This window comes from Oncorhynchus masou, chromosome 2 (assembly GCF_036934945.1).
Source record: "Oncorhynchus masou masou isolate Uvic2021 chromosome 2, UVic_Omas_1.1, whole genome shotgun sequence".
NCBI classification, from domain to species: Eukaryota; Metazoa; Chordata; class Actinopteri; order Salmoniformes; family Salmonidae; genus Oncorhynchus; species Oncorhynchus masou.
The window spans coordinates 28,810,435-28,826,580 of record NC_088213.1 but is presented as its reverse complement, the minus strand read 5'-3'; the positions used below and the strand labels follow the sequence as shown (position 1 = coordinate 28,826,580).

Below are 16,146 nucleotides of genomic sequence, written 5' to 3'. Positions count from 1 at the left end.
CCAAAGACCACACATTCCTGGGTCGCTCCTCTTTTCAGTTCACTGCAGCTAGCGACTGGAACGAGCTGCAGCAAACACTCAAACTGGACAGTTTTATATTTTCTTTCAAAGACTCAATCATGGACACTCTTACTGACAGTTGTGGCTGCTTTGCTTGATGTATTGTTGTCTCTACCTTCTTGCCCTTTGTGCTGTTGTCTGTGCCCAATAATGTTTGTACAAAGTATAGTGCTGCTACCATGTTGTGTTGCTACCATGCTTTGTTGTCATGTGTTGTTGCCTTGCTATGTTGTTGTCTTAGGTCTCTCTTCATGTAGTGTTGTGCTGTCTCTCGTCATAATGTGTGTTTTGACCTATATTTATATATACACATATATTTTAAATCCCAATCCCGTCCCCACAGGAAGCCTTTTGCCTTTTGTTAGGCCGTAATTGTACATAATAATTTGTTCTTAACTGACTTGCCTACCTAAAAAGGTTAAATAAAAATAATCTATATTTATATGAATTAAATATCAACCATACATGTCAGAAACGTATCGTTTTTCCCGTGCAGTCCAACATTCCAATGTAGCCACCTTGAGCTATGTTGTAGCCTACAGTTAATAGAACGTGATCTTGTATCCACAGAGAGACGATAACAAAGGAGATAGTGATGAGAGTGAGAAAATTAGTGTTGGGTGCCCTCTTGTGTCTCCTTTTTGTCAGTTTTAGGAAACTACAGTCACCCCTGGTGGAGGTTCTTAGAACACTGCTATTTAAGTCTGAGCAGAGGTTGACAAAAACCTTCAAAGATGGTGGTGCTATCTTGAATATCAGGAAAAAGTAGAGAGTACAGAATTAAATGGTGTAAACTTAACAGGTTGAACTTCTTGACTACACTCTTTGAAAAAGGGGTTCCAACAGGGTTCTTTGGCTGTCACCAGGTAGAAGATGCAGGTAGAAGTATTTTTGGTTCGTAGAACCCGCTGTCGAACAGATCCCAAAAGGGTTCCACCTAGGCATAGAAGGAGTTCTACCTGTAACCAAAAGGTATTCTCCTATGGATACAGCGGAAGAATCCTTTTAGGTTTTAGATGGCACTTTTTCCTGAGTGTAGGCCTATATTGCAATGGTGGCTCTGTGGTTTTCTGTAAAAAAAAAAAAGTGGTTAATTGGTGGTGGGTAGATAAGATAATCAGAAAAACTATGAAACATCCCCACTTTGAGCACATATTTGCAAGCAGGCGAACTAGCCTTCTATGCATGCTGAGGCATGTGATCACTCAACATTGACAGAACCGACAAAAAGAGACATGTTTACATGCAAACAAAAGATAACATTTGTAGAACTTGCAACGTTATGCAATTATCAAGACACTAAATACAAATAGCTAACACAGGCTACCAATGTTCTAGCATTACTTTATTGATGCAAGCAGATCAGAGATGTCAAGGTAGTACCCAAGCATTTGCTATATGTGACACACACAAAAACGTATGGTCATATTTTGCATGTTTTATTTAGTTTGTTATTTTATGGAGCCATCACTTGTACAGTGGGGCAAAAAAGTATTTAGTCAGCCACCAATTGTGCAAGTTCTCCCACTTAAAAAGATGAGAGAGGCCTGTATTTTCATCATAGGTACACTTCAACTATGACAGACAAAATGAGGAAAAGAAATTCCAGATAATCACATTGTAGGATTTTTAATTAATTAATTTGCAAATTATGGTGGAGAATATGTAATTGGTCACCTTCAAACAAGCAAGATTTCTGGCTCTCACAGACCTGTAACTTTAAGAGGCTCCATTGTCCTCCACTCATTACCTGTATTAATGGCACACAGCTTTTGAAGGAACTTGGCAGGTAGGTTGGCCCAAACATCTTGGAGAACTAACCACCGTTAGGCAGCCTCAAGTGCTTCTCTCTTCATTTAATCCCAGACAGACTCAATGATGTTGAGATCAGGGCTCTGTGGGGGCCATACCGCCACTTCCAGGACTCCTTGTTCTTCTTCACGCTTAAGATAGTTCTTAATGATTTTCACTGTATGTTTTGGGGTCGTTGTCATGCTGCAGAATAAATATGGGGCCAATCAGATGCCTCCCTGATGGTATTGCATTTTGGATAAGTATCTGCCTATTCTTCTCAGCATTGAGGAGACCATTCATTCTGACCAATTCCTCAACTCCATTTGCAGAAATGTAGCCCCAAACGTGCAAGGAACCTCCACCATGCTTCACTGTTGCCTGTAGACACTCATTTGTGTACCACTTTCTAGCCCTTCGACGAACAAACTGCATTCTGCTACAGCCAAATATTTCACATTTGGACTCATCAGTCCAGAGCACCTGCTGCCATTTTTCTGCACCCCTGTTCCTGTGTTTTTGTGCATAGTTGAGTCGCTTGGCCTTGTTTCCACGTTGGAGGTATGGCTTGTTGGCTGCAAGTCTTTCATGAAGGCCACTTCTGATCAGACTTCTCCGGATAGTAGATGGGTATACCAGGGTACCACTGTTTTCTGCCAATTCTGAGCTGCTGGACATCTTCCGATTGTGAAGGGAAGTAAGCATGATGTGTCTTTCATCTGCTGCAGTAAGTTTCCTTGGCTCACCACTGCGTCTATGGTCCTCAACATTGCCCGTTTCTTTGTGCTTCTTCAAAAGAGCTTGGACAGCACATCTGGAAACCCCTGTCTGCCTCGAAATTTCTGCCTGGGAGAGACCTTGATGATGCAGTATAACTACCCTGTGTCTTGTTGCTGTGCTAAGTCTTGCCATGGTGTATGTCTTTTGACAGTAAACTGTCTTCAGCAACCTCACCTTGTTAGCTGAGTTTGGCTGTTCCTCACCCAGTTTTATTCCTCCTACACAGCTGTTTCTGTTTAAGTTAATGATTGTGTTTCTATCAACATATTGAATTGATGATCATTGGCACCTGTTTGGTATAATTGTTTAATCATACACCTGACTATACAGTTGAAGTCGGAAGTTTACATACACTTAGGTTGGAGTCATTATAACTCATTTTTCAACCACTCCACACATTTCTTGTTAACAAACTATAGTTTTGGCAAGTCGGTTAGGACATCTACTTTGTGCAAGACACAAGTCATTTTCCCAACGATTGTTTACAGACAGATTATTTCACTTATTATTCACTGTATCACAATTCAAGTGGATCAGAAGTTTACATACACTAAGTTGACGGTGCAACTAATCAGCTTGGGAAATTCCAGAAAATTAGGTCATGGCTTTAGAAGCTTCTGATAGTCTAATTGACATAATTTGAGTCAATTGGAGGTGTACCTGTGGATATATTTCAAGGCCTACCTCAAACTCAGTGCCTCTTTGCTTGACATCATGAGAAAATCAAAAGATATCAGCCAAGACCTCAGAAAATAAATTGTAGACCTCTACAAGTCTGGTTCATCCTTAGGAGCAATTTCCAAATGCCAGAAGGTGCCACTTTCATCTGTACAAACAATAATATGCAGGTACAAACACCATGGGACCACGCAGATGCGTTCTGTTTCCTAGAGATGAACGTACTTTGGTGCGAAAAGTCCGCTCAGCAAGGAAGAAGCCACTGCTCCAAAGCCGCCATAAAAAAAGCCAGACTACGGTTTTCAACTGCACATGGGGACAAAGATCGTACTTTTTGGAGAGATGTCATCTGGTCTGATGAAACCAAAATAGAACTGGTTGGCCATAATGACCATCGTTATGTTTGGAGGAAAAAGGGGGAGGCTTGCAAGCCGAAGAACACCATCCCACCCGTAAAGCACGGGGGTGGTAGCATCATGTTATGGGGGTGCTTTGCTGCAGGAGGACTGGTGCACTTCACAAAATAGATGGCATCATGGCATCACCTTAGCCAAATAGATGGCATCACCTTAGCCAAATGTATTTGCCTAAGGTGTATGTAAACCTCCGACTTCAACTGTATGCCTACAAAATATCTGACTTTGTGCAAGTGTACCTAGAAGAATTGATGCTGTTTTGAAGGCAAAGGTTGGTCACACCAAATATGGATTTGATTCTTCTTCTGTTCACCCACTTTGTATTTTGTTAATTGATAAATATAATCTATTAACATGTCTATTTTTAAAAGCATTCTTACTTTAAAGCATTTTTTCACACCCGCCTAAAACTTTTACACAGTACTGTATAATTCTCAGTTTTTCTCACACATATACCATTATCATAGACATATGTTGAACATGAATGTGTCATGGTTAGCCAGGCATATCCATTTAACTCTTACACATTTAGCCAGTCTACTTATTTCTACTTAAATGTACCTTCCTAAGCTAAAGAAAGCATATCATTGATTTCACATTTGCAGTCCTTTTAGATCAATGTGCACAATTATGTTCAAAGGCACTTTAGCGTAAGTTAGGAAGGTTGTTCTGATTCTGTTGTAATGCTATGTGCTACAGCAATTTAATGGGTTATCTGGTTTGAATGGGCATTACATTATATTTGCAGTTAATTCCAATATTTCCTTTACGAATGACACATTATGGAAATAAATGTTTTATCTGCATTTGTTTGGTCTTGTAGTGTATATCTCAACCTACTGGTTTGTTTCCATGCCATTTTTGGACTTTAAAATAATTGAAATTTACCCATTGGTTTTTGAAGAATATAACTAAAAATGACTTATGATCTTAGATCAACTGTCATACCCCAACAGAACACAACATATAAGCTTGTTTTACTTCTTTGTTTATAAACAATATAATTGTAAACAAACCTACATAGACTCAACATGATTAAGGCCTAGATTCAGTCTGGAATGTGGACGATCTGTGTTACATAGCAATTGACATAAAGGTAACTTTCGATTAAGCTGACATATGCTGCGTTTAACGTTATTGTGGTCTTTGCGATCGCTGGAACATTGCCTTCAAAACTTGCATATAGTGGGCAAAAAGTGGTCGGATTGGGTCTGGCCCTTAAAGAATCATTTTGATCTTATGGATGGTCGGTCCTTACATCCATAGCTGTTTGTGAATTTGAGAGTTGTTACATTTCTACAGCCCCATCCCCCAGCTTTTAACAAAATAGAGGCGGGGTATCCACTTCGTTTTTGTCTGAACTGCAGATGGCCCCTTTACACGTCACCATGTTGTCAATGATACAGGAACACCACTACCCTATTCTGTCTACATATTTTCTATACCTTCTTAACTTGTGGCTTACTGGTGGTTTTGTTGCATGAATATACCAACCTAAAGTATGGTGAAAAATGTATATCCTGATGGGAGTAGATGACAATGCCCTCATGCACAGGGCACGAGTGGTCACTGAATGGTTAGATGAGCATGAAAACGATGTAAACCATATGCCGTGGCTGTCTATCACCAGATCTCAACCCAATTGATCATGTATGGGAGATACTAGAGGGAAGCCTCAGACAGCATTTTCCACCACCATCAACAAAACACCAATTTATGGAATTTCTTGTGGAACAATGGAGTCGCATACCTCAACATAGAGTTTCAGACGCTTGATGAATCTATGCCAAGCTGCATTAAAGCTCTTCTGGCAGCTCCTGTTGGCCCAACGCCCTATTAGGACACTTTATGTTGTTACTGTTATTTTGCCAGTTACCTGTACATACTTCTAAGTAGTACAATGTTACTGTTATAGTGGTCACTGTGAATAGCTTGAAGGATTGTGAGAATGGCTCAAAGAGCAAAAGGAACATGCAGAAGCACATGATGTTGCTGTTGTTTATTAATCACTACAAATGAGAAAAAAAGATTACCCTCTACATTTATCATAGAAAATACTTTCATTCTACAATGAAGGTATAAGAACATAATACTAAGTGCTGCCGATTGTAGAAATACACTGACATGACAGATTGAATTAAAACGTAACAAGAAAACAAATTCGCACTAAAACATTCAATGTCATGAGAACAATTCCGATGTTGTCTCCCGAGACGTTTAGCGCCTCCTCCTGCGCTGTCTGGTTGTTCCCGGGGTGGCGGTCATTTTTGCATCACAGTCTGTGACATGACATCCGCACGACTCAACGTGCATGTAGGAGTGCTTGACCTTTGACCCATCAGGGCAGAGCAGCTCCACCTCTTTCTGGCTAGTAGTCGCCTCTTGGCAGCAGGAGCAGTAGTGCATCATGGTGTTCGCCTCTGCTGAGTACCTGCGCATTCACAGAAACACAAGACAAGTTGAAAAGAGGGCTTGAATTCCCTGGGTTGTCTGGACAAGATGAGCACAGGAACAATAAGTAAGTCAAATTGGCTTCGAGTTCATAAAGGGCACACTAGACAGTGAATAGATGAGGACTGACTGAGGCCTGCATGACATTGACTAGTGCTGCGTTCAATATCCGTGGTACTTACATGGAAGAGGTTCCACAGTTTCCTGAGCAGGAATTGATCTCCACAGGCTCAGCGGTCACACAACCACTGATGACAATGCTAGTGGTGGTGTACTTCATCTCACAGACATTCCTGCGTTCTGTGCCTGGTCAGGAAAGATGCATCAAGAGTAATTGTTTGAAACAGTATGACAGTAGATGAAGCAGAAACAGCTGACATATACATTTTTGGCCAGTAGGTAGGCACACAATGTTTCCTGTTGGTCTTATTTAGGTGACATAGCATGCTATTATTAACCAGTAGATAGGTGGTTATTAGGAATGATTTGGCTGGACGTGTTACTTACAAGTCTTGCAGCATCCATTTGCATCTGTCTTTTCTGTGCCCTGCAGTGAAAAATAGGAGAGATGATTTATAAGCGGCAGATTGTATACATTATGTGAGCTCCCTTCCATTCTAAATGTTACTGAAACATCTATCTCTATGACCCACGAGCGCTACAAATCATAGTAACATTCTGAGTGAGAATGGGAAACAGTGTAACTTCAGTGTTGATTGTCCCCAAGAAGGAGGTGAGATAGGACAGAAACTCACTGGGACACAGATCTCTGGGCTGAATGCAGGGCACACAGTCTTCACCTCTACTGGTATATATTGGTCATCACTTTTGTCACACGTGTACATCACACATTTGTCACCAGGTGGTGACCATGTTTCGTTCACCTGTCGCACAAGGAGAAGATGATGAAGAATTATGATGGAGTTTCAGATCATGCAGACAGATTATGCATCCTCATACACTCTTGTGGTACTCACCTGAATAGTGTGTTTGGTCTTATCTGGCATATTAACCACACAGCTTGTCTGTACACATTTCCCACAACACTGACCAGGTATGGCCTGATACTGGAAGCCCTAATACGAGCATGGAGAGTATATTAGTAAATCATTGGTAACCTACTTCATAAGCCTTCAGAGTAGGCTACTGCAAGTTTCTTATAAATACGTAAATCCATGTATCATGTTTGTTAAGAGAGACATGACTACCTGTGAACATGTAGTGTCGCAGGAGATATTTGTGCACACAATGTTGTTGAGCTTGGTGCTAGGATCCATGGTTGAGCTGCAGATACAATTCTCACATGTTCCTTTAGGAACTTCAGCACCAGGCTGGAGTGAAAGAGAGAGACACACGTTGTACTCCAAAATAACAGACTGTTTGAATAGAGGAGGGTCAGAGTGCAAAGGGAGCAGTTCTATAGTATAATGCATCCAATTATGAGGGCAGTAAACACAATACAGCTTATCTCAAGCTATGTGTGTGGGTGTCTTTCAGAAGCTTGTTGAATTTAATTATTTGAAATGATTTATTCTCACCTGGTACTCAATGTTATTGTAGACACATACACCCTTAGGAACTGAACAGACACACATTGAGAAGGAACCAGTCAGTGATACCAGTGATTCATGTCATAGTTAACACAAACGTAATTCAAACCAGTGATACCTGGGAATTACAAAGTCAATGAACTAACTAAACCGCTGATGAAGAAAATCAAAGGGTCTTACCACAGGTATACTCTGGACAGCAGCTTGAGTTGGATGTGCTTATAATTGCCTCCCACCCTGGCTGGCAGTCCATCATGACTTTGGGGCAAAGCAGTGCATCACACTCTGTTACAGAGGTAACCAATGAGAAGTGATTAAAAGACACGCCGATAGAGGGTCAAATAACCCCTATGACCATACACAACACTTCAGATAATCTTGGTCTAGTACTGTATGAATAAGAGTTGGCTTTCTAATGATTTACTGAAGGGTCTGTTCCATCACTCACCACATGTATATTTCTGGCAGCAGCCTTCTGTCTTGTTCACCAGTCTGTAACCAGTCTCATTGCAGATGGGTGTGGCTGGTGTGGGGCAGGTGATAGGCTGGCACTGGACAATCATGGAGTCCATGTCACAGGTGCACTGCTGGCAACCACTCTCCCATGTATCACCAGGCTTAATGGAAAAACAGGGTAATGTCAAGTCAATACATAGATAGAAAAGACAAACTCAAATGTTGTTGTTCTGCAATGAACTGGATTTAACCATGGCAGTTAATATGAACCATCATAAGGTGAGAAGGAATGGGTTGGAAGTGGTTATTCAGAGATTAAACATTTTCTGGTCTGTTCTTTGGAAGGAATAAAGAGGACAAGACCTATCAATGAAAAGTATCCATCCTAAGTATGTGAGTTTCCTGACTCACGTGAAATGCATCTCATGATATGTCTATGTGAGAATGAATATCTGGAGAATATTTAGATGGAGGAAATTCTTACCATTTGGGGGTTGCCATCAGGTCCGGTGCAGCCTGAAAATAAATACCGGGTGTGTTTAAAATGTTTGTAGTTGGGGTCAAGTTCTTCACACCTCCACATTTTTTAACTCTTCCATTACAAATAAAGCCAGTAAACCGTGATTCATGCTGAATTCAACTTTAAAAAGTACAGAAATGTCTAATTCTTATATTGATAGCTACCTGCAAAATGACCCATAACCCATTCTTACCACAGGAGACCACACAAGTATCAGAGTAGGTGCTGAACAAGACGGTTTTAGATGGACAGAAGCAACCCTCCTTCGTCTTATTGATCATTTGGGTTTGGTTGTTCAAATACTTCTCATTATATCTGCGTACAAAATAGGTTTGGGATTATACAGGAGATCATTTATTTAAAAGAATATGAAGGAAATTCATATGACATCCAATCAGACTAAAGCTTACCTGGTATTACATGTTGGTTCAACTGCTGGACCACATGGCATGTACACCTTAGTGGCTGGGCATGTATGCTCTGCAGGACAAAAATAGGTCACAGTTATGCTAAACACCAGCAAAAAAATGTTTAAGTCGCTGCCTATGAATTTGTGGCATAACTACTATGCTTGGATTCACAGCTCACCACATTCTCCATGGGTGAACTTCCTCCATTCAATGCAGATCCCTTTATTTGCACATTCAGATGCATACGCCTCCAGACTAGAGCAGCTAGAATTAGCATTGTAGCAGACATCTGATCTACAGGCCTGAACGAAGGCATCAGGAGAAACCGCTTTATGGCATTCCTCAAAGACCCTTCGACAGAAAAGAACATAGTGATTTAGAGAGATGCATGGAGTGCAACCTTTAACCAGAAATGCCAATGGAACAGTACCTGTATTATGATAGAAACAAGTTTCAAATACAAGCAAATTAACATGACAGAAAATGTACATTACAATTGATAAAACACATTAGGAAGTGAATTATCATTTAGCCATTCCTGTTGTGTGCTTGTTCCCTTTCTCAAACTTAGTTTGATATGTAAGACAATTGTGTAGTCTGGAGCGATTCTCTAGGTTAGCTAGCCAGCTATTGTCGTTCTTTTAACGTAACGTTACGTAATCAACACTGCTAGCTAGCCAGCTAGCCCCCGAATAGCAGCACTGTAGAAACTATTACACTCGACGGAACGACTTGATTAGTGTAGTGTCAACAACGTAGCCACTGCCAGCTAGCCTACTCCAGCAGTACTGTATCATTTCAATCATTTTAGTCAATAAGATTCTTGCTACGTAAGCTTAACGTTCTGAACATTCGATAAGTGTAGTCCACTTGTCATTCCAATCTCCTTTGCATTAGCGTAGCCTCTTCTGTAGCCTGTCAACTATGTGTCTATCTATCCCTGTTCTCTCCTCTCTGCACAGACCATACAAACGCTCCACACCGCGCGGCCACCCTAATCTGGTGGTCCCAGCGCGCACAACCCACGTGGAGTTCCAGGTCTCCGGTAGCCTCTGGAACTGCCGATCTGCGGCCAACAAGGCAGAGTTCATCTCAGCCTATGCCTCCCTCCAGTCCCTCGACTTCTTGGCACTGACGGAAACATGGATCACCACAGACAACACTGCTACTCCTACTGCTCTCTCTTCGTCCGCCCACGTGTTCTCGCACACCCCGAGAGCTTCTGGTCAGCGGGGTGGTGGCACCGGGATCCTCATCTCTCCCAAGTGGTCATTCTCTCTTTCTCCCCTTACCCATCTGTCTATCGCCTCCTTTGAATTCCATGCTGTCACAGTTACCAGCCCTTTCAAGCTTAACATCCTTATCATTTATCGCCCTCCAGGTTCCCTCGGAGAGTTCATCAATGAGCTTGATGCCTTGATAAGCTCCTTTCCTGAGGACGGCTCACCTCTCACAGTCCTGGGTGACTTTAACCTCCCCACGTCTACCTTTGACTCATTCCTCTCTGCCTCCTTCTTTCCACTCCTCTCCTCTCTTGACCTCACCCTCTCACCTTCCCCCCCTACTCACAAGGCAGGCAATACGCTCGACCTCATCTTTACTAGATGCTGTTCTTCCACTAACCTCATTGCAACTCCCCTCCAAGTCTCCGACCACTACCTTGTATCCTTTTCCCTCTCGCTCTCATCCAACACTTCCCACACTGCCCCTACTCGGATGGTATCGCGCCGTCCCAACCTTCGCTCTCTCTCCCCGCTACTCTCTCCTCTTCCATCCTATCATCTCTTCCCTCTGCTCATACCTTCTCCAACCTATCTCCTGATTCTGCCTCCTCAACCCTCCTCTCTTCCCTTTCTGCATCCTTTGACTCTCTATGTCCCCTATCCTCCAGGCCGGCTCGGTCCTCCCCTCCCGCTCCGTGGCTCGACGACTCATTGCGAGCTCACAGAACAGTGCTCCGGGCAGCCGAGCGGAAATGGAGGAAATCTCGCCTCCCTGCGGACCTGGCATCCTTTCACTCCCTCCTCTCTACATTTTCCTCCTCTGTCTCTGCTGCTAAAGCCACTTTCTTCCACTCTAAATTCCAAGCATCTGCCTCTAACCCTAGGAAGCTCTTTGTCACCTTCTCCTCCCTCCTGAATCCTCCTCCCCCCCCCTCCTCCCTCTCTGCAGATGACTTTGTCAACCATTTTGAAAGGAAGGTCGACGACATCCGATCCTCGTTTGCTAAGTCAAACGACACTGCTGGTTCTGCTCACACTGCCCTACCCTGTGCTCTGACCTCTTTCTCCCCTCTCTCTCCAGATGAAATCTCGCTTCTTGTGACGGCCGGCCGCCCAACAACCTGCCCGCTTGACCCTATCCTGTGATGTTGAAGTAGATCCTCTCTTCTCCAGACCATTTCCGGAGACCTTCTCCCTTACCTCACCTCGCTCATCAACTCATCCCTGACCGCTGGCTACGTCCCTTCCGTCTTCAAGAGAGCGAGAGTTGCACCCCTTCTGAAAAAACCTACACTCGATCCCTCCGATGTCAACAACTACAGACCAGTATCCCTTCTTTCTTTTCTCTCCAAAACTCTTGAACGTGCTGTCCTTGGCCAGCTCTCCCGCTATCTCTCTCAGAATGACCTTCTTGATTCAAATCAGTCAGGTTTCAAGACTAGTCATTCAACTGAGACTGCTTTTCTCTGTATCACGGAGGCGCTCCGCACTGCTAAAGCTAACTCTCTCTCCTCTGCTCTCATCCTTCTAGACCTATCGGCTGCCTTCGACACTGTGAACCATCAGATCCTCCTCTCCACCCTCTCCGAGTTGGGCATCTCCGGTGCGGCCCACGCTTGGATTGCGTCCTACCTGACAGGTCGCTCCTACCAGGTGGCGTGGCGAGAATCTGTCTCCTCGCCACGCGCTCTCACCACTGGTGTCCCCCAGGGCTCTGTTCTAGGCCCTCTCCTATTCTCGCTATACACCAAGTCACTTGGCTCTGTCATAACCTCACATGGTCTCTCCTATCATTGCTATGCAGACGACACACAATTCATCTTCTCCTTTCCCCCTTCTGATGACCAGGTGGCGAATCACATCTCTGCATGTCTGGCAGACATATCAGTGTGGATGACGGATCACCACCTCAAGCTGAACCTCGGCAAGACGGAGCTGCTCTTCCTCCCGGGGAAGGACTGCCCGTTCCATGATCTCGCCATCACGGTTGACAACTCCATTGTTTCCTCCTCCCAGAGCGCTAAGAACCTTGGCGTGATCCTGGACAACACCCTGTCATTCTCAACTAACATCAAGGCGGTGGCCCGTTCCTGTAGGTTCATGCTCTACAACATCCGCAGAGTACGCCCCTGCCTCACACAGGAAGCGGCGCAGGTCCTAATCCAGGCACTTGTCATCTCCTGTCTGGATTACTGCAACTCGCTGTTGGCTGGGCTCCCTGCCTGTGCCATTCAACCCCTACAACTCATCCAGAACGCCGCAGCCCGTCTGGTGTTCAACCTTCCCAAGTTCTCTCACGTCACCCCGCTCCTCCGCTCTCTCCACTGGCTTCCAGTTGAAGCTCGCATCCGCTACAAGACCATGGTGCTTGCCTACGGAGCTGTGAGGGGAACGGCACCGCAGTACCTCCAGGCTCTGATCAGGCCCTACACCCAAACAAGGGCACTGCGTTCATCCACCTCTGGCCTGCTCGCCTCCCTACCACTGAAGAAGTACAGTTCCCGCTCAGCCCAGTCAAAACTGTTCGCTGCTCTGGCCCCACAATGGTGGAACAAACTCCCTCACGACGCCAGGACAGCGGAGTCAATCACCACCTTCTGGAGACACCTGAAACCCCACCTCTTCAAGGAATACCTAGGATAGGATAAAGCAATCCTTCTCAACCCCCCTTAAATGATTTAGATGCACTATTGTAAAGTGGCTGTTCCACTGATGTCAGAAGGTGAATTCACCAATTTGTAAGTCGCTCTGGATAAGAGCGTCTGCTAAATGACTTAAATGTAAATGTAAAAATATGTTCCTTACTTGCTGTTCATAATTTCACAAACGGCTGTCTTGCAGGGGGTAGGGGATGTGCTTGCGGGTGGTGCTGTTGGAGGAGTTGGACAGTCCTGGTTTGGAATTAGCCACTGGCTAGCTGCGACTGAGCAGCTCTGTATCTGACCATTAGGGGACTGGCAGTCATTCTTCTGGGAATTATCACAGGTACCTTGAAAAATAGGGATATTGCATAGTGTAAAACCTAGTTAGCAAGGCCAGGCCATCGTTTTTTGTTGTATGCAATTTCTATAGGGTGGTCTCGATAGGAGCATCTACTGAAAGTTTGAAACTGTGAAATGTATATTGACCCTCTTTTATAATACTCACCACACTGGCCCTCTGTGCTGCTTTGGAAGAGGGAGTAAGGAAGGTTGATGCTAAATGATGACCCCTTGTAAGACACCTGAACCTTAAGATCAGGGATCTCCAGCACGACCTCCACACCAGTACTTGTTAGAGCAATGTCACCCATTCTGTAAGCTGGGTAGATTCGTTTACTGTTGACATATACCTGCATTTGTGCAAAAATGGATACACATTTAGATGGTTGAGTCATGTGTTATCTTGAAAGTAGTAACATGACAACATGACAATGGTTGAGTCATGTGTTATCTTGAAAGTAGTAACATGACAATATTAACCCCGTTATTGGTTTTTTTTTTAACCCCGTTAACTTTAAATGTTTTCATTTAAAGTTATGGGATTTTAATAATGCATGATAACGCAGCAGCATAAAAACGCAGCAGCATAGAAAAATACAAGCAATGGGAATGATATTCTTTAAATAGTTACCACGTTTTCTGTTGTTTCACCAGATCTCTGCTGGGTAAGAATCACTTCATAGGAATTGTAGTGAATGATAAGGGACTGAGGACAGAATCCACTGTCGGCGTTTCCACAGTAGTGATTATCAACAATAATGGTAAGGTTGTATTTGAAGTTGATTTCTTTCACTAAGATGTATGAGCAGTTCTCCTGGAAATTGTAATATACTCCATCAAATGTCATGTAGTGAGATCCACCCCATCCACTGCATACACCTGCAACATGTTAAAATATGAGTTGATAATAAGCTAAGCTATTGACACAGGACAATGAAAACTAATGATCATTAATGTCTTATTTTCACTCAGATTGTTGGGTTGTATGTTGTCACTTACATTCACATTCATATGTAAAGCAGCATCCAGTTGAATCATAGACCTTGACAGGTGGACGACCATTCTCACACTGTAGTGGCTCCACTGGCTTGCATTTTACTGGTAGATAGACAACAACGCCGTCCTGGCAAATTGCTGTGGTACAGCTATTCAGCTGCCAAGACTCTCCATTCTGCCATTGATTTGATAAGGGAAAGCAATTACTCAAACATGCACACACAGGGTTGAACACACAAGCATTACACCACAAAGACAAATATACCCATTCACCCATTTTATTATTAAAAACCTTATTAAAATGACCTTTCTTGGTGGCTGAATGCTAGTGCAGTCTGGGGAGGATTGAGTTGTTGGTGGTGTGGTCGTTGTCTCTTCTGACGTTGTGGGTGAAACAGTGGGTGGTGTAGAGGAAGGACATGGATTTGATTCCACTTCAACTTGACACGTTGCTTTGCAGTAAGCGGTGAAGCACCACCCTGAACCATCAGTCACATTATACACTAGGTTCCCTGATTGTTAAGAAAGGCAAGTGTTATAACATTTCCTTTTACTACAAATGAAAATTAAATTAAATGATAAGTGAAATAAAATTGATTTTGATTGTCTAAATGACATTTATAACATGTTACCTGGTAGATATTGTGTCCCATTAACATAGCACATACACTGGCTGGTGGTGACTACTTGTGATGTTGGTGTAATAATCACTTGTGGCGATGCTGAAGGATTTCTTGTTGTTTCTAATGGGCCTGTGATGACAACTGGCTCTGTTGTTTCTGTACTTGTTGTTGAAGGCTGTGATGTCAAATTTACAACTTCAGCAGTTGTGGAATATGTAATTGGGCCTGTGGTGACTTCTTTAGGTGGCTTTGTGGATGTAGATGGAATTGTCTCTGTTGTGGTTTCTTCAACTGTTGTCGTTACACCTGTGGAAGGTGTCATTGTTGTGGGTGCAATTGTAGTTGTTGTTAAAGTAGTGGGATTGGAAGTTATGACAACTGGCCCTGATGTTTCTTCACCTGTTGCTGTGGGCTGTGATGTTGAAGTAGAGGTTTCAACATTTACAGTGGTGGAAGTGGTTGTTGGGCCTGAGGTGACTTCTTTAGGTGGTTTTGTAGATGGACTTGTCTCATTTGTGGTTTCTTCAACTGTTGTTGTTCCACCTGTGGTAGGTGTCGTTGTTGTGGGTGCAATTGTTGTTGTTGTTAAAGTAGTGGGATTGGATGTAATGACAACTGGCCCTGATGTTTCTTCACCTGTTGCTGTGGGTTGTGATGTTGAAGTAGAGGTTTCAACAATTACAGTGGTGGAAGTGGTTGTTGGGCCCGTGGGGACTTCTTTAGGTGGCTTTGTGGATGTAGTTGAAATTGACTCAGATGTGGTTTCTTCAATTCTTGTTGTTCCACCCGTGCTAGGTGTCGTTGTTGTGGGTGCAATTGTTGTTGTTGTTAAAGTAGTGGGATTGGATGTAATGACAACTGGCCCTGATGTTTCTTCACCTGTTGCTGTGGGCTGTGATGTTGAAGTAGAGGTTTCAACAATTACAGTGGTGGAAGTGGTTGTTGGGCCTGTGGGGACTTCTTTAGGTGGCTTTGTGGATGTAGTTGAAATTGACTCAGATGTGGTTTCTTCAATACTTGTTGTTCCACCCGTGCTAGGTGTCGTTGTTGTGGGTGCAATTGTTGTTGTTGTTAAAGTAGTGGGATTGGATGTAATGACAACTGGCCCTGATGTTTCTTCACCTGTTGCTGTGGGCTGTGATGTTGAAGTAGAGGTTTCAACATTTACAGTGGTGGAAGTGGTTGTTGGGCCCGTGGGGACTTCTTTAGGT

General features: G+C 43.4%; 1 protein-coding gene across 1 annotated transcript; it reads right to left on the bottom strand.

The window, feature by feature from the left end:
• Nucleotides 1-5,709: 5,709 nt before the first annotated feature.
• On the bottom strand, nucleotides 5,710-15,502 carry LOC135558317 (intestinal mucin-like protein). Its single transcript, XM_064992058.1, has 19 exons — nucleotides 14,945-15,502; nucleotides 14,619-14,824; nucleotides 14,316-14,487; nucleotides 13,948-14,195; nucleotides 13,483-13,666; nucleotides 13,141-13,324; nucleotides 9,291-9,463; nucleotides 9,113-9,182; nucleotides 8,896-9,017; nucleotides 8,667-8,698; nucleotides 8,175-8,343; nucleotides 7,907-8,011; nucleotides 7,715-7,755; nucleotides 7,385-7,507; nucleotides 7,154-7,252; nucleotides 6,932-7,060; nucleotides 6,684-6,723; nucleotides 6,359-6,482; nucleotides 5,710-6,156 (listed from the first exon to the last, which is right to left on the bottom strand). Exons 1-19 carry the CDS (start codon nucleotides 15,255-15,257, stop codon nucleotides 5,943-5,945), a joined length of 2,748 nt encoding a protein of 915 aa, XP_064848130.1. The 5' UTR covers nucleotides 15,258-15,502; the 3' UTR covers nucleotides 5,710-5,942.
• Between the last annotated feature and the right edge of the window lie 644 nt (nucleotides 15,503-16,146).